The following is a 25,711-nucleotide window of genomic DNA, read 5'->3' on the forward strand; positions in this document are numbered from 1 at the left end:
TTTTTTTTTTTTTTTTTTTTTTTTTTTTAATGCCGTGCAGTTCTTCCTGAGTCTGCAAGAACAGCTTTCTCCTAATGAACCATCCACCCACGTAGTCTCGTGTGCAGTTCTTCCTGAGTCTGCAAGAACAGCTTTCTCCTAATGAACCATCCACCCACGTAGTCTCGTGCCCTACCTTGCTGGCATCCTCTGTGCCAGAAAATGGAGCTGTGGCTGGCAAACTAGCCCCTGATGGCAGCCACTTTTTCCCAGGGCAGGTGTACAGAACTGGTTCTGATGTTTGACATGAGACTTATACACTYATTTAATTTTACTCAGGCAGCCCTGTTATCCTTGGCTTGCACCTTTCTCAGCAAGACTGTGCAAATGCCAGATCAACCGTTCTCTCTGTAATAATGAATGAAGGCAGCACGAATGAGGTTTGGTGAGACCATGATTGCTGTGAGTTTCTCAGTACAAACAGGCAGGTGAAACCAGGGAAGGGGCAAGCAACTCCTGTGTATGTTACTGTTCCTGGCTCTAACTTGGAATTAGCCTGCTGCCTCRTTTTCTGGTCTTCCTTTTGTGTTAGCTCCTCAGTCCCACTGTTGTCTCAGTCTTAAATCTGTGAAAGAGGATCAAAGACATCCCAGAGGACAGAAGAGCTTCTGCAGAGCCAGGAAGCACCTGCTGCGGAATGGGAGGGTCCTGGTTTGTGTGCGTATCGCCAGTCAAAAACTGCTCTCGGCTCAAATTCTGCCCAAACAAATTTTTGAAATCAACAGTTGAATGGGAAAGTTGATTGCAATGAAACTTTTCAATGGGGAGAAGGAGAGGAAAGACAGCAGTGTTTTTTGCTTTTGACTAGTGCTTGAAATTGCATTAGAAAAAAATATTTTAATTAAATCATATTGTACATTATGCAAGTTAAAGTGAATTGAAAGGATAAAGTTGAAAGGAAATCTGTTGAGGGAGCTGCTAATTGAAGGCGTTTTGAATTTGCCTTGCAAGACATCAACATTTTAGTTCTCCTTGCTCTGATTTGGAATGAGTCTCCCCTAACTGTTGGAGTTTCCCACTGAGCAGATGTTCAGTTCCTAATTTGTGCCTTATCAGCAAATACTTTGGTTTTGAAGACTGTTTCCCTCCTCAGCTGGAGGAGCTAGCAAAGCCTTGGTGAGTCAGGGCTTGCCTCTCCCTGCAGTGTAGATATACCCATGGCCAGATGCTTCTGCAGCCGCTGTTAGGAGTTTTCTCCTTTGGTGGTGCAAGGACTGCGCTTCCTTAGGTAACATCCTGATTAAATAAGCCCCCAAATCCCCCAATAAATGCTCACACGCATTAAATTAATCCAGGCACTGATATTTGCTGAGGCTTTAAGTGAGTAATAGAGAGGAAAATAAAGGCAACGTACACCTCTGAAATATGTTCTATGCAAAGGCAACACTAGGGTGCAACACAGTTTTTCCTGTGCCTGCCGCTAGTGAATAACTTGCCAGAAAAAAAACCTGGGTTGAGTGAGAAAGAGCTTGCRGTGTCTGGCTTTTATTTTCTGCCTGCATGGCAGCTGACATATGTCCTCTTAGAGCYGTACTGAGCTGACAGCAGGGATTATGCACCACGTCCAGGAGAACTGTAGGGCCAGAGCATTGCAGGGCAACTGTGGGGCAGCTAAATGCAGAATTGCAATGTWACACGCAGGATTTGGGTGATGCAGGAAAGCTGGTCAATGGATGATCAGGTTTAGGAGACTGGGAAGATGCTTCTGGTTCCCTTTGCTGTGGCCAGCACGAGTGATGCATTAAGTGTCTGCTGGCACGGTGGGTTCGGCGTGGATCGCTGTTTAGCCCAGAATGCGTCTGAGGCGCAGAGCTGCCCGGCTGGTGAGACGGCTCTGTGTCCCTGCGRGGGCTGTAGTCTGGGTAGCGGCATGTTCAGCACGGTGGCCTCCAGACCCCGCCGAGCTGCTGCTTCCTGCAGGCAGAAGGCTTTATTCTCACTTTACCTGTAGTTAGCATGTTTGTACTGCAGCTCCATGTACCTCGGCGCACTGAAGGGAGGGGGAATTTTTTTTTTTTGGCTGCTCTTTTTCAGCCTTCTGCAGTCATCAGGTGAGGGCTCGTGCCCATTAGGTGTGCCTGGCCTCCATGGTTTTGAGCCTCTCTCGGGCTGCATTGCCCAGGTGTGCCTGATGTGAGGTGTTGTGGGGGAGATGTGTCATGACATGCTGCGTTTGTGCCTGCTGTTGCTCTCCAGCGCTGTTCCAAGGTGCATCAATGTAATGAGATACATAAAAGAGAAAAGGCAGTTAAGTGTGCAATAACATCACAATAAAAGTAAAACTGAGCATTATTGAAAAATCTGAATACACTATAAATGTGGTGCAGTCAAACACTCCCACTACCTTGGGCTTCAGCGTGCAAACTTTATTTCTGGCAGTGTCATCACTAGGATGAAGTAGGGGACTAACTGTCCGGAAAAAGACACTTGGTAAATGTAGCTTTCCTGAAGTCTCAAATCCACTGCTGTGTGGGTGTCCCCAARCCAGCCTGGGTAGGGAGCAGGGCCGAGGGTAATGGCCCTGCGTGGCTGGGGGTCCCTGAGAGGCGAGGGCAGGCTGGGAYGATGGCAGTCCCTTTGGAAGTGGATTTTTGTCATTGTTGGAAGGTGCTGAAGACCCTTGGGAGCTGCTGGATGTGATTGAATGTGAGTGTGCGTGTGTGTGTACATGCCTGTGCCATGCAAACCTTCCCGGCTCAATTCGTGGCTGTGCCGGGCTGTTCCTGCTGCAGCGGGGTGGCCGGAAGCCCCGTTTGCTGCATCTGCATAAGACTTAGCGAGTTACAGGCTTGCAGCTGGGTGGGAAGGACCAGACTGGTGCCCGTAAGAGGGAGTAAAAGGTGGKTTATGTTGGATGCTTGGCTTTGCCCCTGCATTGCAAGCTCTGGGACCGGTGGTGAGCAGGGGATGTTGCTGCTGTTGGTCACTTTGGAGTCTTTGGGACRTTAACACTGGACCTCGGAAATGCTGACTCCTGGCTACCTGAACAACACTGTTTGGGTGACCTGCTAGGGAAAAAGTGGAATAAGTTGGTTGCTCTCCTCCTAGTAAATAAAACCTCTTTTCTCTTCTGCCCCTGGCAGGTGCTGGAGACGCTGCCGCCCCGTCGAGGCCATGGCGCTGCAGCTCCCGGGACCAGCACTGCTCTCGCTCGTCAGCCTGGCCCTCCTGCTCCTGGCTGCTGCTCTCCCTGCTGAGGCTGGGTAAGCTGGCAAGAGCCTGCACCCTTCACTGGGGCCGGGAGTCCCCTGCTGAGCCAGGAGAGCCTTGGCGGGAGCCCGCCAGGCTCTGGCTTGGTCTGCTCGCAGCAGTCCAGGGCATAAATGCAGTCTCATCCCCATTCCCTCTGAGACCTGCTGCTATTTTGCCTCAGCTGGCCTTTCCTGGGGATGTGTGAGCCGTAGCTGCGTCTCCCTGCTGGTGGGGCTCCTGCATCTGTGGTGGCCACGAAACATGACATGTGGCCCTTCTCCCTGTYCCCGCGCCTCTCGCCTGGGATCGGTGCGCTCCCTTGCCATGGAGCTCACTGATGCACTTTAGCATTATTTGAGGTGCTGTGCAGGCAGGTGCTATATGCTGAGGGAGGCATGCAAATAATACATGACTTCTATTAAAAAAAAAAAAAAAAAGCTTTGAGCATGCCGAGTGCAGATGCAGAAACTACCTGCTGAGTATACATCTGGTAGCAATCAAGGATTTTAGTGTATGGAAAAGTCTGTGCTGCCCCTCTCCCTTAACCCTGCACCCTTCTGCATGGGCTCACCCATCCAGGTACGTCCTCAGCCGAGTCTTGCCAGCCCCCTTTCCTCTGCTTGCACCTATTTGTGCACGAGCAAACGTTTTGCGTGAGCAGATGCATCCTGCATGTACCTATATGTGGCTCCAGTCTTGTGCCTTCCCTGCCACCCCTGCAGCAGCMCAGGCCTGGGGACCGCTGCCCAGGCTTTCTACCAGGGTCCAGTTTCCACCATACCAGTGGCAGGGGTTGAACCGCGTGCTGGCGTGCGTCCCRTCCTGGGTGCCATGCTGTCTGCTGGGCAGCCCGCTGCTCCCACCAGCCCCACCACAGCTCTGCTGGCTTGTCTCTCCCTCTGCTCTGATCTCTTGTCACACAGGAAAAGCTCTGGTTGCCTCTGGGGTTTGTTTCCTTAATTGAATTTGAGGAGACTTTTGCTCCGAGGTTAACGCACCGCTGTGGGAGCCAGCTCCCTGAAGAGCATGTGTGCAGGGGGTGGATGGAGAGGTAATGACCTCTGCCTGAGCCTCTTCTAATTAAATTACCTTAAACCTCTTTGTTACTTGAAATTAAAAGCCTAAAGGCCTTTGACTTCTTCGCTGGGGGTAAATGAGTCCTGTTTTCCCCCTCACTAATGGGCAGCTTTAGCTGTATGTTAAGATGAACCCCTCCAGGGTTCGGCTGGACCAAGGAAGCGCCATGAAGCGGTGCAGGTGAAGATGCTGCTGGACCTTTCCTGTTGTAGCCATTTTCTCTCCCTGACTGTACTGCTCTTCCTGGTCCCTTTTGAGCAAATCCCATGGCGCCCATGCTCCATGAAGCTGAAGGCTCAATGCGGGCCTAAGTAAAAGAGCTTTGAAATTTGTAAACTTGTTTCCCACGCTGCTGCTGAGCCTCCACCAGGAATTCCGTCATAAAAATCTGTCCTCTTGCTCTTTACATTACAGGAAATTTCTAAAGATGGCTTATAAAACATTAATAAGTGAGCTTTCACGAGCAAGCTAGCTATTCATAAGTTATAGACTGTTGCATACCCGTCAGCAGACACTGGTACAGATCACTTTTAACCATGGTGGCGTTGAATGCTGGAACTGTGCAAACTTCACCAGCTCCAGTCAGCATTCGTTGGGATTCTTCAAAATTGTACTTCTCAGGATTGAGATACTCAGTTTGTTTTGCACTCAATGCCAGAGGGAAAGCCAAAAATCACTGTTTCATTCTGAATGGGTGGTCTCGAATGTTGTGATACYGTTCATAATACTGAAGTGTTTTGATGTTTCAGAGCTGACATACGGCCTCGGAGCTGGAGGTTGGTGTTTTCTTCACCATGCCTTTTGGGAGCTGTGGTTTGAGTACTTCATGCCTTCATTCGACTTTTGTCGGCTGAGCTTCCCAGCCTGACCACTTCCGCTGTGATAGCGGGGGTTGTCTGGCTAAAAATTGGAGAAGCCTAATAAGAAGTKGGATCTGATCCCTGCAGAAATGGACCTCAAGCACTTGAAATGCAGTATTAAGTGTTTGATCACCAATACAGACAGAAATTAATGMTAAATGTGGATTAATTAAATATTTTAATTAGGTTCATCATGCTGAATAGTTTTGACTCAGTCTGACACTAAAAATACCCACATCCTTCCCCTCTTCTGATTTTTTTCTGGTAGAAAATGTATGTATTTTTTTTCTTTTAGAGGCTGGATTTTTCTGTTGGGAAAATGTGGATAGAAATCTCTGAACCAGCTCTGCTACTTCTCACCATTACTAACCCTTCACAGAGTGTTTACAAACAGGCCTGTAATGCCAAGGGTAACTAGTCTAACTAGAGGGGATACTGCRGGATTAAGCGTTGACCTGCTTAACTAATATTCCCCCTTCCTTTTCTCCCCACCCAGTTGTTTCCTGGTTTCAGCTTTTTCCTGCTCGGAAACTTCAAAATATGACACAGCGAAGGCTTTTTCAAATATATGTAATCAGATGAATGTCTCTTGAGACTGTTTCACATGAAAYTTTTAAATCGCGGCTCCCACAGCTGTAATTTGTGGCGACTTGGAGGTTCGGAGAGACCTTCGCTTCCTGGCAACGCGCCTCAATCCTCATGAGCTTGTGTAGTCACCCTGAGCTGTGGCAGTGGGGATTTCACTGGGCAAGAAGTCATCACCCCAAGCCAGTGGCTTGTCCAACGTACTTAGCAGAGCTGTTGGAGGGAGCGCAGCCCCGCGCCAGGAGCACGGCGCTCCYTGGGGCTACCAGCACCCCCCGAGCAGGCACACCACTGGGGAGCGAGCCGAACGGGTGCCCGGGCTCAGCACGGCGTCAGCCCCCAGCCCTGCTGCCTCTAACCCAAGAAGGTCCCTGAGCCGCTGCAGGCAAGCCGGCAGCCTCGGCAGCCTTTCATCCTACCTGGCTCGGTTTCTGCAGCTGTCGTGCTGACTGTCTGTGCTGCTTCATTTTTTTTTTGCCTTTGTTGATGTCTCTTCCCCCCCCCCTTCTATCTTTCTTGTGGTGTCTCTAGATTTTTCTTCTGGTTTTCTCCCTTACTTAATCTTTCCATTTGGTTGGGTACTAACAGCTATTTCTGCTGGGGAAAGCTGTGCTTGGAGCCACAGGACTTTCCAAAAGGCTTTATAACTGTGCAGCGTGGGTACTCTGGGCTGTCCAAATTCTCCAGCTTCTTCTTAGAGACACACGGTTTCCACAGGATTTCTAGGATCCTGTCTTGTTGATTGAAAGGAAGATGCAAAATGCAAATGCGTTATTTGAACCTCTTAGGCTTGCAGAATTGCACTGGAGATCTTGTTTGGTGAGATGAGTTTTGTTTGAGAAATTTGTTACTTACTTTGTTCCACCTGGGACAGAAAATACCCTTAGGAAATCATCTTATTTGGGGGCTTCCAGGCTTCTTGCATTCAACCAAGATAGGAACATGAAAACTCATTTGATTTTTATAAATAGGGAAGGTTCACCAAACTACAGAAATGGTTCACAGTGAGTTTTAATGATGTATTCAAGCTTCCAGCCTGCTTTACTTATATCCTGTTTTTCTACCTGCCTACCCTGCCCTTGGGAGTACGGTACTTGAGAATTACTTGGTATGGTAGATAACTGGCCTGGTAAATGACTGACATCCCTTACACCATTTTTCCTACAAGGAGAAGTGGGCACTGCAAGAACTCTGAGATTTGCAAAGCCTCTGGCTCCTAAAATTTCCTCTCTCAGGGTGCTGGCTGAGGGATGCTGAGGCAGGGGAAGAATATCTTTAAAAATAGGCTCAGAGACCTGTGGTGCTGCTCTTGCTTAGCACGTGAGCTCGGGGAGTGGAGCTGTGGGACCCTTCCACCTTCTCACTGGTGGCCGAGGTGGGAATGGGAGTAGATTTGGGGCTCCCTGCGGCAAGTCTCGTGCACGTGTCACCCTGCTGTGGGCACACTGCATCCTGCAGTCCAAGRCCACACCGCAGCAGCAGGCCATGGCGTGAACAGCCATCCTTTCATTTTCTGTTAAGTGCTCAGAGCATGTAAACAATAGGTTTCTCTTCTAACTATATTTTTTTCTCTCCTTTTTCCCCCCTATGTGCCAGACTTTCGCAGAAGCATGTTTCAGACGTTGTTGATGACAGTAAAGATAACATCACCATTTTCACCCGCATCCTGGACAGGCTGTTGGATGGATATGACAACCGCCTGAGGCCTGGACTCGGAGGTCAGTTAAGTGGAGGGGATGATGTTTTCTACTGCATAGCCTTAGAAATTAATATATATGTAGAAGAGACTTGGAGGCATTTTCAATGAGCCTCATCCTGCAGGGAGAAGAGGCTGTTTCAGTGCCATAGCTGGCTTGTTGCTGACTTCCCCATTTTCAGCCCATACTGTCTCGTGCTTTGATATTTTGTGAGAGGAGAGTTGCGAGTCTCTACAACTGTTGTGGCTTTCTGTGATTTTACGTTGATAGRCTTGTAGATGGAGCCAGTATTTATTTCCACTACTTTTATGGGATTTAGCATTTCATAAATTATGACACTTCCAGTTTGCTCATGTTGGCGTTGCCCTTACTGAAGGGCATCAGTGGGGTTTGCTGCAGAGCTTTTCTCTTAATGTTTGTTATTTCCTATTTAGCAGTTACCTGTGGAATTATTCTCTGCATGTGGGTGTGGGTACCGGCCAGTAAGACTGACTGGTGTGTCCTGAGGTGGCTTTAAAGTCCCCATCACTATTGCTACTGCTGTAAAGTTTCTCTGCAAGCACCCATAGTAAGGTGCTTTAGAAAGGCAAGCAAAATCATACTAGTCACCTTCCTTTCCTTATTTCCACTCTTCAGCTGTGCACATAGTATGAGATAAGGAGGTGGAAGCAACAGGGGGATGTGTGACAAAAATGAACGTGAATTTGCTTTGTGAGATGAGTGAATTAGTGAAGCTTGGACATGCTTAGTTATCTTGGTGGATTTTTTTCCCTGGGGCATTGCCCTAAGATGCCCTTCCGTCTTCCCAGCTCCTTGCCCACTCATGTGCTTTGGCCCACTGCCTCTTGCCTGTCTAGGCGTCCTTTAACCCCAAGAAGACACCGTGCAAAATCTATGCAAGGAGGGTTTCTCCAGTGAGCATCCCTACCCCTGACAGCCTGCCAAGCTGCAGGGCCTGGGAGGGAGGGGGTTACTGTATCTGCATAGGCCATCCATCAGGTTTATTGCTTTTGTCACTTGTTTCTTTCCCCCAGAATTAACTGCAGTCCTACTAATAGCTTTGCTTCCTTAAGTCTCCCCGATAGCTGTATTGATCTCACTGAAACGAGTGCTGAAAGGGTACTGAGGGGCATTTATGTTCCTTCTAGGCTCAGTTGCAGACAACCCCTCCTCCCCCCATGCAAAGTATTAACAGGAGGCCTCCCAGGAGCCCCCTTGCTGGGGAAGTTAAAACCTTCCCCAGAACATCTCTGCTCTGGTGCTTTAGATCCTTTAATGGCGTGCTTAACGTAATAAATTGCCTTTGCCTGCACCAGACCTCCTGCGTTCGGTCAAAGACTGCTTTCACCTCTTCTCTCCCCTTGTGGAGGACTCTTGTAGCAGCACCAAGTGGGAGGTTTGGACAGAGGCTGGGGGAACTCTGGGCTAGCACTGAGTTGCCCTCAGTATGCGAGTATGTATGGGGGAGCTTGGGTAGCCAGGCTTCCTCCACCCTTAGCTGGATCTGCTTCCTTCCTGGGCTCTCGTTCCTTAGAGGTCTGTCAGGGACCACAGCCAACACTGCCAAGACAGGCAGCAGAGAGACCTCTCACCTTGCCTCTTCTGGCCTGAGAGGCAGAAATGATCTTACTGCAGACTACAGAGAGACTTAGCAGTTAATCAAATATTTTGCGGCAATGGTCAGAAAAGATGGGCTCCTGTTGTCCCAGGTTACCTGAGCACTATGAAAGGGAATTGATTTGCTTCTCTTTAAATTAGCAACTGCATTACTGGGTGACTTAGTGACTTGCAAGGTACTTTGGTTTACTGGTGAGATAGCAATGCCCAGTCCCTGCAGACCTGCCATTGCTCTCCCCATATTCCCTCACAAATATCTTCCCCTTGCTTTTCTTTCTCAGATGCAAGGAGAAAGTGTTCATTGATGTTTGTGGAAAGAGCAGATGCCATGGTGTTACTGTGCCCATGCACAGGCTAATTGGAAGATGGTCTGACCAAAATAGTGGGCAATTGGGAAGCAGAGTGTACAGGGTCACTCCTTAGGCTCAGCTTCCCAGTTTTGTAAATGGAAGAAAATGGTGCAYGTCCCCTACGTCATGGTGATGTTCAATTGCTGTGTTGAGAATTAAAAATCCTCCCCAAAAAGTCAATAAAGTAGTACAGAGTAGTAATTATTCATTATCATTGGAAACATAAATGGACAGGTGGGCAAATCTCCAAATTTTGGCATCTGAAAAGCTTTTGAATGTAAGCAGTGGCCCATTAATAAAAACTGAAATCTCATTACAGTGCCCATGCACAAGGGGATAAGTCAACCTTTTAAAAAAGGCCTTTGGAGCCCCGAGCTCATAACCTGACCACATGGCACGGTGCAGCAGCAACGGGGGCTGCGGTAACTGGGAGGTGCTGTTGCAGGGTCACTGCCTGGAGGGACCAGGGCAGAAGGGCTGGCCCAGCACCTGGGAGCATGAGGATGGCTGTGTGGAGGACTCAGCCCAGGACTGCCAGAGCGATGGGTGGATAGCAAAAGCAGTAGGAAGGTAGTGTGCAGTCTGCCTGTGGCTCCTGCAGAGCAGGAGCTGGAGGAGTGAAAGGGAAGGAAGTGARAGCAAGGCAGCAGTGCCACTGTCTGAGTTTTAGCATTGTGTGAAATGTTTGCAAACTCCCTGCAAAGATGTAGAGGTCCATTCGGAAAACGTTTGGTCACAATATGAAGCAGTGAGCATGATGCAAGGCCACAGGTCACCTCTCCCTGAGGCACAGTGCCTCGTTTGCCTGGGCTGCCCCCTCCCACGTTTGGCAGAGCCTTTTGCTTGCATGCCTGGAACTGAGCAGTGTTTGTTTAGGCTTTGGGGAAAGAGACTGTGTAAACAACAGAGTGTTGATGTGGTGACTTCTCCCCTCAAGATAGCCTCTTTGTATTTATTTCTTTATCCCCTCTGTTTTTGCCATCTGCTGCCACCCACTCTGATAGCTCCCATGCCAGAGCTCCTCTTCCTACTGGGACGCTGCTGCAGACAGCTGAAGCAAAGCGGTGCTGAGGTTGCTCGCAAGTGCCCAGCGCTGCAGTGCCAGCCCTGGGGTGGCAGCTCTGTGCTGAGCTGCTGCTTCCGTCCGCAGACGTGGCTCTGGCATTCCTCTCAAGTGTGCAGCCCGTGATTGCGTCTTTGCAGTCTCGATGGCATGTGGAGGTGTGGGAGTGCTCTCCGTGCTGGGTTACAGAAAGGAAAGGCTGTTTTTTGGCAGAGAGCAGGAAAGTGTTTGCCAACCCCCTTCTGCAGGACTGGAGAGGATGGAGCTGCATGGCCCACAGCAGCCAGCTTGGCACTGGGAGCACCACCTAAGCACCAGCAGCTGCCCTTCCTGTGGAGGGCAGSTCCTGACCATGCAAGCCTGTCTGAGCCGGAGCTAGCATGGCAGAAAAATCACATCAGGAAACCTTGTCTCCTCCTTGGATCCCTTGCCGCCCAAGCCCAGGGGCCTTGCTGACTGTTTTTGCCTGATGGGACCCAATGATGAGGGAATGGCCACATTGTGGGGCTGTGGAAGAACCTCCCATGGAAGAATGAAGCCTGAGTATGTGAAAATGTTGCTATATTGGCTGAGGTGAGCCATTCCTGTAGGGAGCTGTGCAGTGCACGCTTCAGATTCTAGATCATGCACTCATTATAAAGTGCCCTCTCCGTGGTGTCCAGTGCAGAGGGTGCTCTGTGACAGTGGATGGCATAACTCTTTGTCACTAAGGAGAAGTTTTCAGTGGTTGGTATGAAGCTTTCCCTCTGTCACCTCTTCAGGTGTCTCTCCTATCTTTGCCAGGTCAGGAAGGGAGTTGGCTAGCTCTAAGGGACAAAGTTGGATCTTCTGCTGTAGTGGAAGGGCCCCATGACCACCTAAATGCATTTTGGGCTTGGAAAGAGGTAGCTGAATAAATAGATGAGACTCGGAGTGGGAAGGAGAGGAAGGAACTGTCAGTGGATAACCTGTGTTTCCCTTGGGAAAGCGCAGTGCAGTGTTTTTTTTTTTTTTTTTTTTTTTTTAAGTCAGAAGAGGAACAGAAATGGACCCTGAGGGAATGGAGACATCTGTCGTAAAGGCCAACCTTGCGAATAAAAAAATGTCTCCCACTGAGAGCATTTCTATGGGTAATCCTGGCCTCTTCTCCTAGTCTGGAACTGTGAGATCATGCAGATCTTCTGCCCTGCCCCGTGGCAGTGTGACCTGAAGGGCCTGTGATGAGGGGGGGAATCTACTTATAGATCACAAATCACCTTTGCTGCTGGGGCTCCTTGCAGATCTAGCATGAACCTGAAGATTGCCTGGCTTGCAAGAATCAGGAGATGTGGCTAGAGAATGAGTTAAAACTGGCTGAGAAGGGGAGGGGACATCGTGTACCCAGAAGGAAAGGATGATCAGGAAGTGGGACATGAGCATTGGGACTTGGAGTGGCCCTCAGAGAATGACTGACACAACCTCCCATATAGTCTTGTGCTGCTTACTATAAAGAGTAACTGGAGTTTTTACAGCCCTTACACAGCTGGTGTGATGCCTTGCCATTATCTTGAGAGGAGATGAAGTGCCAGTGACTGGATTGTTGGGGGTTCACTGTTGGTCCTCATGCAGTTTTCCCTCTTGAGCCTTATTTCTTAGATGGAGAGACTTTCTTAGAAGTTTGGGTCTATTGTGCTGCAGCCTGCACACAACTAGCTTGTGCGTGTTTAGGAAGGGGTGCAGGGGAAGATTTGTCAGACTTGTCTTAGCCTTCCTTATGGTCTTAATTCGTGTAACACACCATGGAGATGCAAAGCTATTGAGTGTTTTAATGTTGCTTCTTTCCTTTGCCTTCTCCCAGGTAAGTTCACTAATTGCATGCAGAGTCTTTCTATATCTCTTCTTTTCAAAAAAAGATAGCAATTTCTTCCATTTCAGCCTGCTGTCTGTTTCAAGGTGCTCTGAGATGCCATTTGGTATGAGGGTGAGATATTCAGAGAACACCTGGAGCTGTCCTGGACTAAGTCTCTGCACCAGCTTCCCTTCCAGGGCTGCCAAGGGGGAAAAAAGTTTATTGCTAGAAAAAGGAAAGAGAAGGCTGTTAGCAGTTATTTAGAAGATGGACTTTAAACATTCTGAATGAGCTGATTTCTCTTAATTGCAATGTAAAAGTGATTTGTACCGTGTTAAGCAGATAGGCCACTATTGATTGTTGTGCTCCCTCTGGATGTAGCGTTGCTTACAAGGTAACTCATAGTATTTTCTTGAAGTGTCCTACTGCATCTCTAGAGTTTTTGAATGGCTAACTCTGCCCCAACCGGTGGAGTCACTGGGCAAGTGTCCTGCACTTTAGTGTCCACTTGATATGCTTCCTTCTGGACAGATGAGGGTTAGGAGCATACTGATGTCTTCAAAGCAGGGATTTACTGGGTCTAACAAATGCAGACAGATGGTGAGTTAAAGCAATGCAATTGCTAAGCAGAACATGGCACTTGGCCCTTCAGCCTCTTCCCCTTTAGGGACAGGCATGGCACCCCTTTCTCCTCCTCAGGATGGGCACCAACAGGCTCCCCTGGGGCAGAGGGGAGACCATGGTTTGTACTTGAACAGCTGGGGGTTATCTGGAGCATGGAAGCTACCAGGGCTCACGATTGCCTCTTCTTCCTCACCCGCACGTGTTGATCTTCATGTCTTGGTGCCAGCATCTTGCTGCCTCATCCCTCTTTGCAGACTCCCCTTGTCTGCGGTGCACTGCAGTGCTGCCAGCTGGTGCTACCTCTTGTGGACCACAGTTCAGACATTGTAGCAATAGGGCTTAAATCCAGGATGCTCAACGCAGGCCTATGGGGCCTTTTATTTGGTCTTGCTATGTCAGCTCTACCCAGCTAATGACTTTGGTCTATAGCCACTTGTTAATATTTATCCTGCTGATGTATTCCCTTTATTCTTTTTTAAGTGAAGTGCACCTCACTGAAGCTTTTCTTGTCTCTTCTTTCCAAGGTGCAGTGTTTCTTACATTTTTTTTCCTAAGCAAGTAAGAAACTCTATATTCCCGCCTTCCCATTTTTATATTTCACTGATTCAGTGCCAATGTCCAAAGTCTGGGTTTTGGTCTTGGGTTCACAGTGGGTTTCAGTTGAGATGTTCCCCTGTGATGCTTGGTGTTCAGGGTGTCACACCTTGGTTAATCTGTTGTCTCGTCCCATCTCCTGCAGGTAAGGGCTTGTCAGTTATTTTGTGGCCATCAGGGCTGAAGAGYTGAAATAGAATAATACAATTATRGGACTGTCAAATGTGTTGAAACTGAAAACATTAGTGAGGCCCTCTCTGCCTGGCAAGATCCAAGAGGAAAACGTTTGTTTACAGTGRGAGTAGCCTTGGCTATGACAGCAGTAGAAGCTGCTAAGTTCTGAGAGCTGGACCTGTTTAGCCTGGAGAAGAGAAGACTGAGAGGGGAATCTTATAAATGTGTATAAGTATCTGAAGGAAGGTTGTCAAGGGGATGGGGCAGGACTCTTCTCAGTTGTCYCATGAGAGGGGAAAAGACAAGAGGCAACGGGCACAAACTTAAACACAGGARGTTCCACCTGAAAATGAGGAATTTCTTTACTGTGAGGGTGACAGAGCACTGGAACAGGTTGCCCAGGGAGGTTGTGGAGTCTTCTTCTCTGGAGATTCAAAACCTGCCTGGATGCAATCCTGTCTAGCATGTTCTAGGTGATTCTGCTTGAGCAGGGGGGTTGGACTAAATGATCTCCAGAGGTCCCTTCCAACCTTACCCATTCTCTAATTCTGTGATTCTGTAAGTTGTTGAAATTGAAATTTGGGGAATTCTTCTTTCCTAAATTCTGGATAGAATGTCAAAACTTTCTTCTGCTATGGATGGGGTACAAAATCCTGGAGATGCCTGTGGGACAGGTGCTTGCAAGCAGTCTGTATAAGCTGTAGGCAGTGGAGCACATCAGGCCACCTTTGTGGTGTCCATGGTGGGCCAAGGTCTTGAGTAGGTCAGCTGCTCATCCTGCAGGAGAAGCAGCAGGTGCTTTCCACTTTGGTTTGCTGCGCAGATGTGCAAGTGGCCTAACAAAAATGCTGTTTATTCACCTGTGCATTGTGAAGCTACTCATGGTCTGTATCATAAGCATGACCTGAATGTACTATATGTGCACTAGAAAGAGTGGATGACAAACCCAGTTGTCCCTTGTGTTTTGTTATCACTTCCTAGATTTCGTGACTGTGTGTTTTATTTGTTTTTCTGGCTTAATGTTCCACCTTTCCTAACTTCTCATCTTTTCTTTCYGATCTGACTTCATTCCTTATATTGATTACTTCAGAGAGGAATTTGCCTCTTTCTTAGAAAAAAATCTATGTCTTATCTCAGATTTTTGTCTTTTTATTGGATTCCTTGATGAGTTTTAATTTGAAGCAGAAGCATTGTCTGAACAGCATTTTTCTATTTTCAGGGCAATAGGGTCTGGTCATGTCAAAATGCTGAAGTTAAAATATGTGAACGAATAGAAAAAGATTGTCTTCCTCTGGGGTATAGCTCTCTGGTGTCTTCTTTGCCATGGCATCGCACAGACCCTCGTGCTCCCCTCTCTTATATGGAAATCCCAGTTGTGCTTCTGCATAAATCCACATTGTATGGGACAAGGGAGTTTTGTGTGAAAAGTCAYGTACACATCAGAAGGCATGTGAGCAGTGCAAGCTTGACAGCTATGCCTAAGGGTGAAAGTCTTCTCTTATTTAAGTTATGAATTTGCTTAGGGCAACAAGCTTGTATGAAAGCTTTGAGGATATCACAAGGACTCCAGAGGGGTCAGAAACCTGTTATAGAAGAAATTCATCATTTTTGGTGTGATGCAGCACCTGGGACTCAGGTCCTTCAAATATCCCTTGGGAGCAGCGGTACAACCAAGCAAGCTTGTGTCCCAACAGGTAGRTWTCAGCACCAGCAGGGCTGTGGGCWCTGCAGCAGCTCTGAGCCCTGCAGYCCCCTCCAGGAGGCAGTTGCACAGCCCAAGCAGGTCACTAAAGATAAAGTTGTCCTTGGACTCTGCTCTCCTGGGACCTTCAGAGGGGCTATGTCCAAGCCTCCAGGGCTGTGGGGATTGGGAAGGGGAAGGTGTTTCTTGTACTCCTTTGGATGCTTTTCTTTAGATAATACCTAATTTACTGTGTGTGTTTCTAGTGAACCACTCTGAGGATCCTGTTCCAAGCCTCTAACCCCTCCTTATATCTCTGCATATAGATAAGAAGTAAGATTTTCCCAAAGGATGAGAAATTGTTCAAGGAGAGTRGAGATTTGGAGGAATTTTTGCATCAGTAATTTGTAGCATCTCAGAGCTTTAATCCTGAAACAGATGCCTGTGCTGGACCAGTGCAAGCATTGTGTGACCCATGTCTGCTCCAAGGGGAATACAATGGGTATGGGCTAGAGACGGGATAACAGCATTTGTTTATAATGACTTTGGAAAGGGTGAGCTGATGTTTAAGCATGTTGAACATGTGTTAGGTGGTTGTAAGAACACTAGTAGATGGTGTCCTAGATGGCTATAAACTGCTTGCAAGTATGTCTTTATCTATTGGACTATGGCAGCTATCCATGTATTAGTTTCCTTTCATTTAGTCTCACGTAAAGGATTTAGGATGTGTCTTTAATACAGACTGTGAAAGACCTTCCCCCCCCCCCCCAGTTTTATTAGGTATCACTGAGTTTAAGAACAGCTTTAGTTCATTCTGGAAAGCTAGTAGAGAAACAACTGGTCAAATAATAGGAAACAGCAGTTATTTTATCTATTGAGCAAGAACATGAAACATTTATTAGCAGTTCGTGGACCTATACAGATGCACTGACCGTGTCTGTTAAGGCAAAGTCATTGACTGTGTTGGTGAATTTTAGACCCATTCCATCTGGAAGGAGAGATCACATCACATCTACCAGGGTCCTCRTTGCAGGGAGATTAATGCTACCGATCCAGACCTGTTAGAGGGTTAATGTCGTTTYGTTCAGTTAAAGCTTACTGTTAGATTAAATAAAAATGTTGGAATTTTAGTGAGTCTCTGGAAGGTGCCAGAAAGAGGGAACTGCCGCAGAACTCTGCAGGCTGAACCCTACAGGATCCCGTAAAGAAATACTGCTGAAAGTAGGAGTGAAATTACCACCCTGTTGAGGTCAATGGCAAAACTCTCGCAGAGTCTGGGGCCAAGAATTTGCTCTAATGATTTATTTGCTTGTGTATACTAACCTGTTATCAACTTTAAAAAACATACACTTTGAAGGACACACAGCTAATGTTTACAAAAAAAAGGGGGGGATGTTTTTGTGGAGTACTGGGAAAAGCAAGCACAGAGCATAGCCTAGAGAGTTTTTAATGTGCAATTTGCATTGTGAAAAAAGGACCCCCCTGTTCATTTTACCTTCTGAGAGAACATATATTTAAACCAAAATGCTGAGAACACAGGCTTGAAAAATCCTTGAAAAAAGCTTTTTCAGATTTTTTTTTTTTTTTTGGTTTTGTTTTCCCCTAACCTGCTGGAAACTCCTGTTGATGAAAAAGTTCAGACTGAATTGTTATTGGAGCAAAGTAAATTGTGTCTAAGAATTAAGAGACGCTATTTCAGCCCTGTAAGAGTCATTTCAGATACCTCCTTGTTGGAAGGATCAATTGCAATTTTGATACAAGAAACCATCAAGGAAAGGATTTGATGACCATAAAAATAAAACCTTGGCAATTTGTGGTGGGAAAAGTGGCGAAGGCTCTGCACAAGGCTTTGTTACCTGAACCCTTGTAGAGGAAGTTGTTAGTATCCATACAGAACGGATCAGATTTTTGCAGTTGTGTACTCCTGTTTACTCATCAAAGGTATGTCTCATGTACAGCTGTGAATGTCACTTCAGCCAGTGAAGCCCACTGCCCTGTATTTTAAAAAGTGAAAGCTTTTTTCATGTGAGTCATCCTGTTCTCTGCAAAGGGACTGTGCACGTGTGCGAGCATTCATATTTGAAAGATCGTAGCAGTCTCCTTTGAGGAGCTGCGCCTGATCTCAGCATTGAGAATTTGGAGAAACCTTTTCCTAGATAAAGATCCTGTCTTTCAAATGTGGAAGGGTAAAAGAACAAAAGCATGAAACCTTATCTCTTTTTTTTCCCTCATCAATCTCCTTGACATTATGAGAGTTTTCTGATCGGTTCTTTTTGTCATGTAATGTTAATACCATTAAGTCTACTTTGGCAAGAAAAGTTACACATAATTAATCTGGAAATCAGAAAAGTTGATGTGATTTTTATGCAAAAGTATTTTTAGCTAAAAAAGGTAATGCTCTGGTGTGGCAGCACTGCAGATAGGACTTCCTCACCTCTGGGTGGACAGGAGCAGAAGRAGGATGTCCTCCTCTGGTTTATTCCTTCCAGTGGTGCTAGAGGTCCCTTGCCAGTACCAGTTACCCCCTGCACTGACCACAGAGCAAAGTGTATGTCCTAAGTGCTGCCAGCCAGAAGTGGGGCTGAATGCAACCAGTAAGAAATGGGGGACAAGGTGGAATAAGGTTAGGAGTAGGCAAGTGCTTCTTAATACATGCAAAGCAAGTTGGTTGAGCCAGGTGAAAGTATTTTTAAACCTCCACCTCCATCCACTGCTCTTTTTTAAAACCTTACCTCCATTAGAGTTGTTATTATTTTGATGCAAAATGCATTAAAAAGAAAAAGCCCAAACCTTATCCTGACTGATTTGTTCCCAGAAAGATGTTTAATTTTGTATGTATAATTGAAAGGAGCTAAATATAGCTGTATTAATATTAATAAGCCTTCTGTTGGAGTCAATACAAGAGTTGCTGTTCAAGGCAATTAAGCTTTACCTTTTCACATCTAGGATTTCAGTGTTTAGAGATGACATTAGTTGTGTGATCTGCATCTAAGAGAGAATAAACTAAAAGCATGCCATTGTCTGTCCAGTATGATACTCTATATATTTAATGCTGTTTGCTGACAGGCAGTTTGTCTCCAGCAAGGGTGATCTCTCAGAAGTGGGATTGCAGTTTTATTAAAGGAAAAATCAGATCCAAGCAGGAAAGTGTAGAGTATTTGTGCACAATGCATGCGCATTCTTGCATAACTTCTATGTGTGTATCTCAGAGAAAGAAAATGCATTTGCTTCATGGAGCTGTTATTTGTAGCTGTGTAAGCCCCCAAACCAAAATGAGTAATTTCAGTAGAGTGAAGTTCTGCAGCCAGTTGTAGGAGGACTGTCCCAACAAGAGATGCCTGTTCTGTGTCTTTGGAGGAACCAAGTGACTAGAGTATCTTCTTGCTGCATTCAGAAGGTGGGCATCTCCCACTCTGCATCATTAGCTGCTGAGGACAAAGGGAAGTGATTACGGTGGCCCTTCATGTGCACTGTTCTTCACACCATCTCCCTCCTGGAGTTGAACACGAGAAACATGACTGTCATTAGTTTGTGTGAAGAGGCACATGGGGCAGAGTGCTCTTTGCACCCTTTTCCTGGGCCCACCCTTTCATCTGAGGCACTAGTCACAACCTTCACGCCATTAAAGCACTGCAAAGCACAGGGAAAGCAAATCCTGTCCAGAGATCTGAGCTGCTGTAGGGAGCGTATGCATGGGGATTTAGGTCGAGGCTTTAAAGATGAAAACAAGTCAGTTTGTATTAATAACAAAGGCAAAATGATGATGCACTTGATTTCTAAAGCACTCCCTTTCAAGAGAAGGGTATCACTAGGATAACATGACAGGAGTGCTGGCAGTGGTTAAGTTGCCCTGCATTGCTGCTTTTTGGAAGTAGCAGATCCTCACTGTTCCACTTAACAAAGAAGCTGTTAGATACTATAAAATCTCTCCCTGATAAGGACTGTTTGAATCCTGCCTTTCCACTAAATTGTGTCAGATTTTACTTTCTTCCATCTGGACACTAATAACTGTCTTTGAGAAGGAGCACTTGCGTAAGGAGCTGCAATCACTGGTCCTTGGCACCCTCTAGGAGCAAGGATTAACCTGGGCTGCTGTTATCCCTCCCCTAGGGCAGGGGGTCAATGCCAGCGCTGCGAAAAACAGCTCCCAAACCTTAGAGGGAGCTTGACTCTGCTGGGGTGAGCTTGGGCTTGCTTGTTTTCCTAGGACAGAAGAGTCCCATAAATTTTGAAGCTTTGAGTAGGTCTTTCTCTAACACATTAGATGTTTTGGTTACTGGAAGCCCTTTACTCCCCTGGAGTAAGCATCCAAGGAAGGAGGGAAGAATTTTCAGTGGCTTTCATTTGTTTTTTGCTGTTGAACCTCAACATCATCTTAAACAGGGAAGGATAAGATGAAATCAAATGGCAATCCCTGCAGTGGTAGAGATGGTGACCATACTCCCAGAGGATGTAAATGAGTTTTGAACTCCAAATGGTCCTTCTGAAGTCAGCCTTGGCTCTGTGGATTTACGCCAGGTGACCCTGACCCCAGCAAACTCATATTTCCTATTATAGATGACAACATCCTTGGAAAAAAGCTGTTGACTTGACAGCAAAGGATTGTTCCCTGGTACACTTGAGGGCTAGCCAACACTGGGCTGAGTCCCACCTAGTCTGTATTCATTGAACAAGGGCAAGCCAAGCTATATATTAAGGAACAAGGAAATTGCACAAGTTAAATTCAAAAAAAGTCATTTAGCTAAAGCAGCATAAGCCCCCATGAATATTTATCTGATGTTATGGAGGCATGTTGGACTCCCACCTACTTTATTAAATTGATTTTCAATAAAAATGCCTGTGGAAGACATTTGATTAATGGCTGGTGGGATGCTATAATTAACATGAAGTCTAGAGTCAGCAAGAACTGTCCRCTGAGCTCGCGTGTTCCTGCTGGAGACTGGGCTAAGAAAGTGTTTAAAAACTTTCTCTGAGGTATGGCAGCAATGTTCATTCACTTGGTTTCCCTGGTGAGGTGAGCATGAACTGCTCCCTTGTCATTTTTTGGTTGGTGTGTGGTTTTATCAAAGCTGAGAAGAAGGCCTGGCATGGCTTTGGGGCTGGTGTGACTTTTGGTACCAGGACTTTCTGTCTTTTCTGTGCTTTCACACGTGTCTGGAAGGCTACACCTGGGAACTGAGCAAAGCACACAGCTTTAATGATGGTGCAGGGTTTGTCTGAGGCTCCCTGGGTCTTTGCATTTAAATGCACCTGGGATGAGCTCCATCAGCCTCTGGATTCACTCAGTTCCCAGCAATTTGCCTGGTTGGATTTATCTCCTGAAGGGAAGGCACTTTGAAGCTCTAGTCTCACAGCTCCATTAAAAAGCTCTAGTGTGGTTTCCTGTCAGGCCAGGGCTGTGTCCCTGCAGTGAGCAGCCTGGAAGCTCTCGAAAGAGCTGAGTGCAGCACAGCCGAGGCTCACGTGAGCCACGGTACCCAGGGCCCTGCCATGTATGACTGAGCCTGGGGAGCATTGGAGCACCTTGCATGCGGGGGGCAAACCCCGCTGAGCATTTCCCAGCGAGATCAGGGCTGCCTGTGAGTCCAGTTGGCAGGGAACAACCCCAGGCACGTTAGCAGATGTGCCTTTGCATGCATCCATCTCCATAAGGTCAGAGAGGTAGTGGAAGGTGAGCAGCACTGCCCCGGGGGTTCTCCTGGCACTGGTGATACCCCCCACCTCGAGTAATGTCTTTTCCCAGTCCTGGAGCCCTGGCACCCCATCAGTCACTGCACTTGTGCCCGGAGGAGGCAGCAGCCAGGTTGTGGGGCAACTGCCGGGCTTGTCCAGGTCCCCTCGCATGGGGCCTGGAGCTGATGTATCTGTGCTGGCAGGGAGCRCGCTGAGTCAGACGGTTCTTCTCTCGCTGCGGTCACACTGCCAGGGAGCTGGGCTGAGACTGGACATGGCATGGGGAGTGATAGGGACAGATATGTGAAGGGAAAAGATCAGATGCTGGCTAATATTAATGTGGTAGAAGAAAATAGAGAGGTCTAGTTGAAAACAGAAGCTGAGAAAAGGTGGCTTGGCAGCCAGCATATTTCTGGAGACAGCTTTCTCCTCAGCAGGCTGTGGATTGGTTAGGAAACCTGTCAATAAAGCATGCTTCCATTCACTTTCTCTAATAAATATATATTTAAGAGAGAGATTTCTTGAAAACTTCTGCTAGGAGATGTCTATTTCTGAAGAGATGGGATGGAAAATGACATCCCAAATGGAAGCAGAGAGTTGCTATGGGAACTGGAACGCTTTGAATGCATGTCTCTAAAACAAGAAAACATCCCCAGCAGAGGAAATTAAAAATTGCATCTGGAGGTATCTGCCTTCTGCGCCTCTCTGATGGGAGATCAGAGCATTATGCAGCATATCATAATTCATGTAGTAGGCAGAACTGAAAATCTGGTATTTATTGCCCTGCATTACAGTGATAAACAAAGAGCCTCGCTGTCCGCAGGACAGATGATGCTATTGTCTGAGAAGTGCTGTGGAGTGCAAGATTTARAGTCAAACTGGAGTTCCCTCTAAAAGGGTTTTTGCTCACTTGAGATAAAACAACAGCCCAAGCACACAAATAAGCTTGTCTCGCAGCGTTTGGATTACCTGGCTATTCCTAACAGATGCAGGTGTCCTGCCCTGTTTGCTAGCGAAGGGCTTCCCTAGGAGGGACAGGGGAGCCAGAGGAGGGAGGAGTGCRACACAAGGGTCTAGCACATGTCTGGGGTTTTACCTTGCATTTTAGAGAGTCTCTGTTCATTCCTGCAGCTCCAGGACAGAAATCAAAGGATGAGTTATCCCAGTGCGAGGGAAGGGGAGGATGTCGAAGTCTGGACCAGGCAGGCGCTCTCTAGCATATTCCCTGGGGCAGGGGCACGTGGGCAAGGCAGACAGAGATGGCTCTAGGAGCTGGGTTGGTCCAGACTGGTCAGGGCTGCAAAGAGTGTGCGAGAACCTGCCATGCTGCCCAGCGAGACTCCAGCATCAGACGAAGTGCGAAACTGGCCGTTGCAAGGCCATGCGAGTTGGAGGAATTTATTTGCATGATGTGTTGGCATTGCTGAAATCTGAATGAGCAGTGACCATGCAGACCAATGACCTGTGTATCGCAGGGGAAAGAGTTCACTATAGACCTTGGCTCTGTGCACAGCTCAGCAGTCAAAAAGGCAAAGAAAACCCTGGGGTTCACGAGGAAGGGAAAACATCTGTTTGCCATTGCCCGTGGAAGGGATGAAGGATGCCAGAAGTGTCAGCAGTGGCACAGAGTTTCCAGAGCTGATTAAGTTCCCCTGCTGAAGGAAATGCCAGCCAGGAGCTAAAGGAGGTGATAAGGGAACTACAGTGCTCCCAGCAATGGTTTTCTTGTATCTTCATCTCGGTAACTGGCGTTGGTCTCAGGAGACAGGCTTACGAATTAGACAGGCTCCTGCTCTCAGCTCAACAGCAAGCTGTGTGAGAATTTTTTTTCTAGTTTGGGTGGGTTTTTTATTTGTTTTTGTTTTGTTCTGTTTTTCACACTACAGTCCACCATGCAGTTTGGCAATCCGCAGCCTGCGGAGCAGCTTGGAACAAGAACCATGCCCAAGATGCATGGGAAGGCAGGGCTGAGGCCGAAAGGCCTATGGGGAAACTGAGGCATGACAGAATTGCCTTGCACATGCAGTGCAGATCAGCACTGATGGTGAGGCTGGAGCCYGGAGCTCAGCCTGCAATCCGCACGCCCTAGTGCTTTTGTTTGTCTCTCTCCCCTATGATGAGACATGCAATGCAGTGTGTCTCTCTATCTGACTTGTGTTCCGTGCTTCCTCTCTAGCTTTCCTGTCGTTTCTTATGTATCAGTAATTCTTAGGTTAGAAATACAAGTTCTGTATTGRCTCTTGTTATCTTTCTTCCTGGGGATCTGCATTAAGTTCTGATGAATTGCAGAGCAYGATAAATGCTTTACAAATGCTGAAAGTTTTACTGGCAGTGATCTGAAGCTTTTTGCAGCTCCTATTCAGCCAGGTAAGTGGCCTATCGAGACTTCAGAGGTGATGTTTTGTGCAACAGAAAAACTTGCTGAGAATGAGTTAAGAAAGCTTCAGTGTTTTTAGGAAAGGGATTGTGTAATAACCTGCTGGGACCAGTGTTCCTGCTCCTTGATGGAGGTGCTTCAGAAATGCATGATGTTTATGCAGGTTTTGAGTAAGCATGGTCTAATGATTGAGTCTTTCTCAGCTGAGGTGTATATAATGTGAATGGAAACAGTAAAGTCTGATTTGTTCTGATGTCTTACCTCTATTCTGTATTTGTGACTCCAGCCAAAGTGTTGGGGCATGTTCTTCCTTGAGGGTGCTCTTCACCAAGATCCTGTGATGGGGTCACTAGGAATATCACCACTGACTCTTACTGAAGGAAATAAAATTAACATGGGATTATAGAAGGAGCCCCAAACTAAAACACAAGATGTTTTGCAAGAAATATGGAAAATTTCAGGTGCAGTTTGCCTAAAGCTAAATTATCAGTCTGGSTTCTTCGCCCACACCTCATTACTTCCGTTGTACATGTAGGCACCCTGCAGGACTGTGCTCAGCAAAAATGTCCTGGCTTCGTTAGCGCCCGCAGCCGTTTGTACAAATTGGTAATGCAGTGTTGTCCGTACACTCTTCCCCAGTCCACTGGGATTGGCAGGGATTCCCTTCCCCAAATGTCTCTAGCTTAACAATCAAGGACAGACTTTAATACTGAATATTTTAAATTGTGTGTGCTAATTTATATTCACACATTTTCTCATTGTATTTATAATATATAATAAACATGTTTATGTAACATCTCTTTTCCATTACCACAAGGTCTCAAAGCCCTGCAGACGCTCAGAAAGCATGCTCATACATACATATTCCTCTTCTGTCTTCATAGCATCTGAGGATGTCCTAAGTCCTTAAAATAGTAACTACAGTAGCTTTGTTCATTCTTCCTTTTCTGTCAGCAGCAAAAATAGCTCAGCTAATTTGTAGTCTCTGTAGACTGTGATTGTGAGAATGAGAGGTGTGTGTAATGCCTACATGACTGCGCATCCTCTCACACTTGCTTCTTTTGCCTCTCTCTTCTGTTCCATCTAAACTTTGTTTATTGATGATCTGCACCATATCCTGATTTTAACCTCTGGGTACATATTGAATGTCACTCATTTCCCTTAACACGGTAATAAGAACATATGCATATGCATGTCTGCACAGAGCAAAGAGGGAAAGCTAAGTTAAACTACTTGAGCTATRTAAGTCTTGTGGTAGCTTTTTTGCCTGTGCTCCTGAAGGAGTGAGGCTTATCATGTCTGTCTTTCTGCCTTTGCTCTTCTCAAAGATTTTAAGTTCCTGCAAGATCTGTGAAATTATGCAGCTGAGTAAGAAAAGACCCGAAGTAGAGCGAGGTTGCTGTATGGTTCAGTTTTACATATCAGAATCACCACGTAAGAGGTACCAATTTACAGGAAAGTCAGCTTTGCTGGCTCTGCTGCGATGGAGCAACAGCTCTCCTAGGCTGTGTTCCACAGACTAGAGCCTCTGTCTTGCCAGCATCCCCCACTTTTGGTAAACCTTGATAAAAACCCTTTCTCACGTATGGGAGGGTGTGAAATCCCCATAGCACATTCTATAGAAGCATATGGACCTGCAAACAGGACCTGGTAAGTCTGGACTCCCCTGACGCTTACTTGTGAAGACAAAGGGGCGGTGTAGTGCACTTCGTGTGGCTGTACAGAGGGTTCAGACCAGGAATCCAAGCTACCCTATGGTATTATTTGTGTGAAACACCTAGGAAGGAGGCACTGTTTCTCACGCAAAATGGATAAGCAGGTGCCCTGCGCCCCTATTAATGCTGTACTGGAACTCTGGCTCACTGCTCATATGAATGTAAGTCATCATTTGACTCATCTACATTTGTCAGTAGTTAAGCTTTGATCCAAACTCTGCCGCCAGCATAACTTTGGCATGGAGAGATCTGTGACCTGGGTCAGAGCCATGAACCCATGTATAGTGCATTTGAAGTCTGCTTAGTGATTTCCTATCCAAGAGCAGAGCAGAGCAGATCTTTCCTTACTTAACTCGAGGAACTTGTTCCCCAGGTGGCAGAAGGGACCACCTGGGAATTAGACATCCATCCAGGAGCTATATTGTCCTGTAAATCCTAGACTAGCCATGCCCAAGCACTAGTTAGGTTACTTCTTGGTCCTACATCTAGTTCTGGTGGAGGACACTGGATAGAGCTCAGTTAGAAAACTTTGTATGCTGCATTCTGTATATGACAGGGAATAAATCTCTTCATTGCATCAGCTCTC

General features: G+C 46.8%; 1 protein-coding gene across 1 annotated transcript in view; it reads left to right on the plus strand.

Moving 5' to 3' along the window:
• Positions 1-25,711, plus strand: part of LOC146587401 (gamma-aminobutyric acid receptor subunit alpha-3-like) — a 70,969-nt gene that overhangs the window by 2,778 nt on the left and 42,480 nt on the right. Inside the window, exons 2-3 of the mRNA XM_085319735.1 lie at positions 3,123-3,242; positions 7,350-7,471. Of these exons, the coding sequence (XP_085175861.1) occupies positions 3,154-3,242; positions 7,350-7,471 (211 nt within the window). The 5' untranslated portion in view covers positions 3,123-3,153. The remainder of the gene's footprint in view (positions 1-3,122; positions 3,243-7,349; positions 7,472-25,711) is intronic.

The sequence above is a fragment of the Rhea americana genome, unplaced genomic scaffold (assembly GCF_003343005.1).
Source record: "Rhea americana isolate MKP2758 unplaced genomic scaffold, rheAme1 scaffold_6, whole genome shotgun sequence".
In the NCBI taxonomy this organism is placed as follows: domain Eukaryota; kingdom Metazoa; phylum Chordata; class Aves; order Rheiformes; family Rheidae; genus Rhea; species Rhea americana.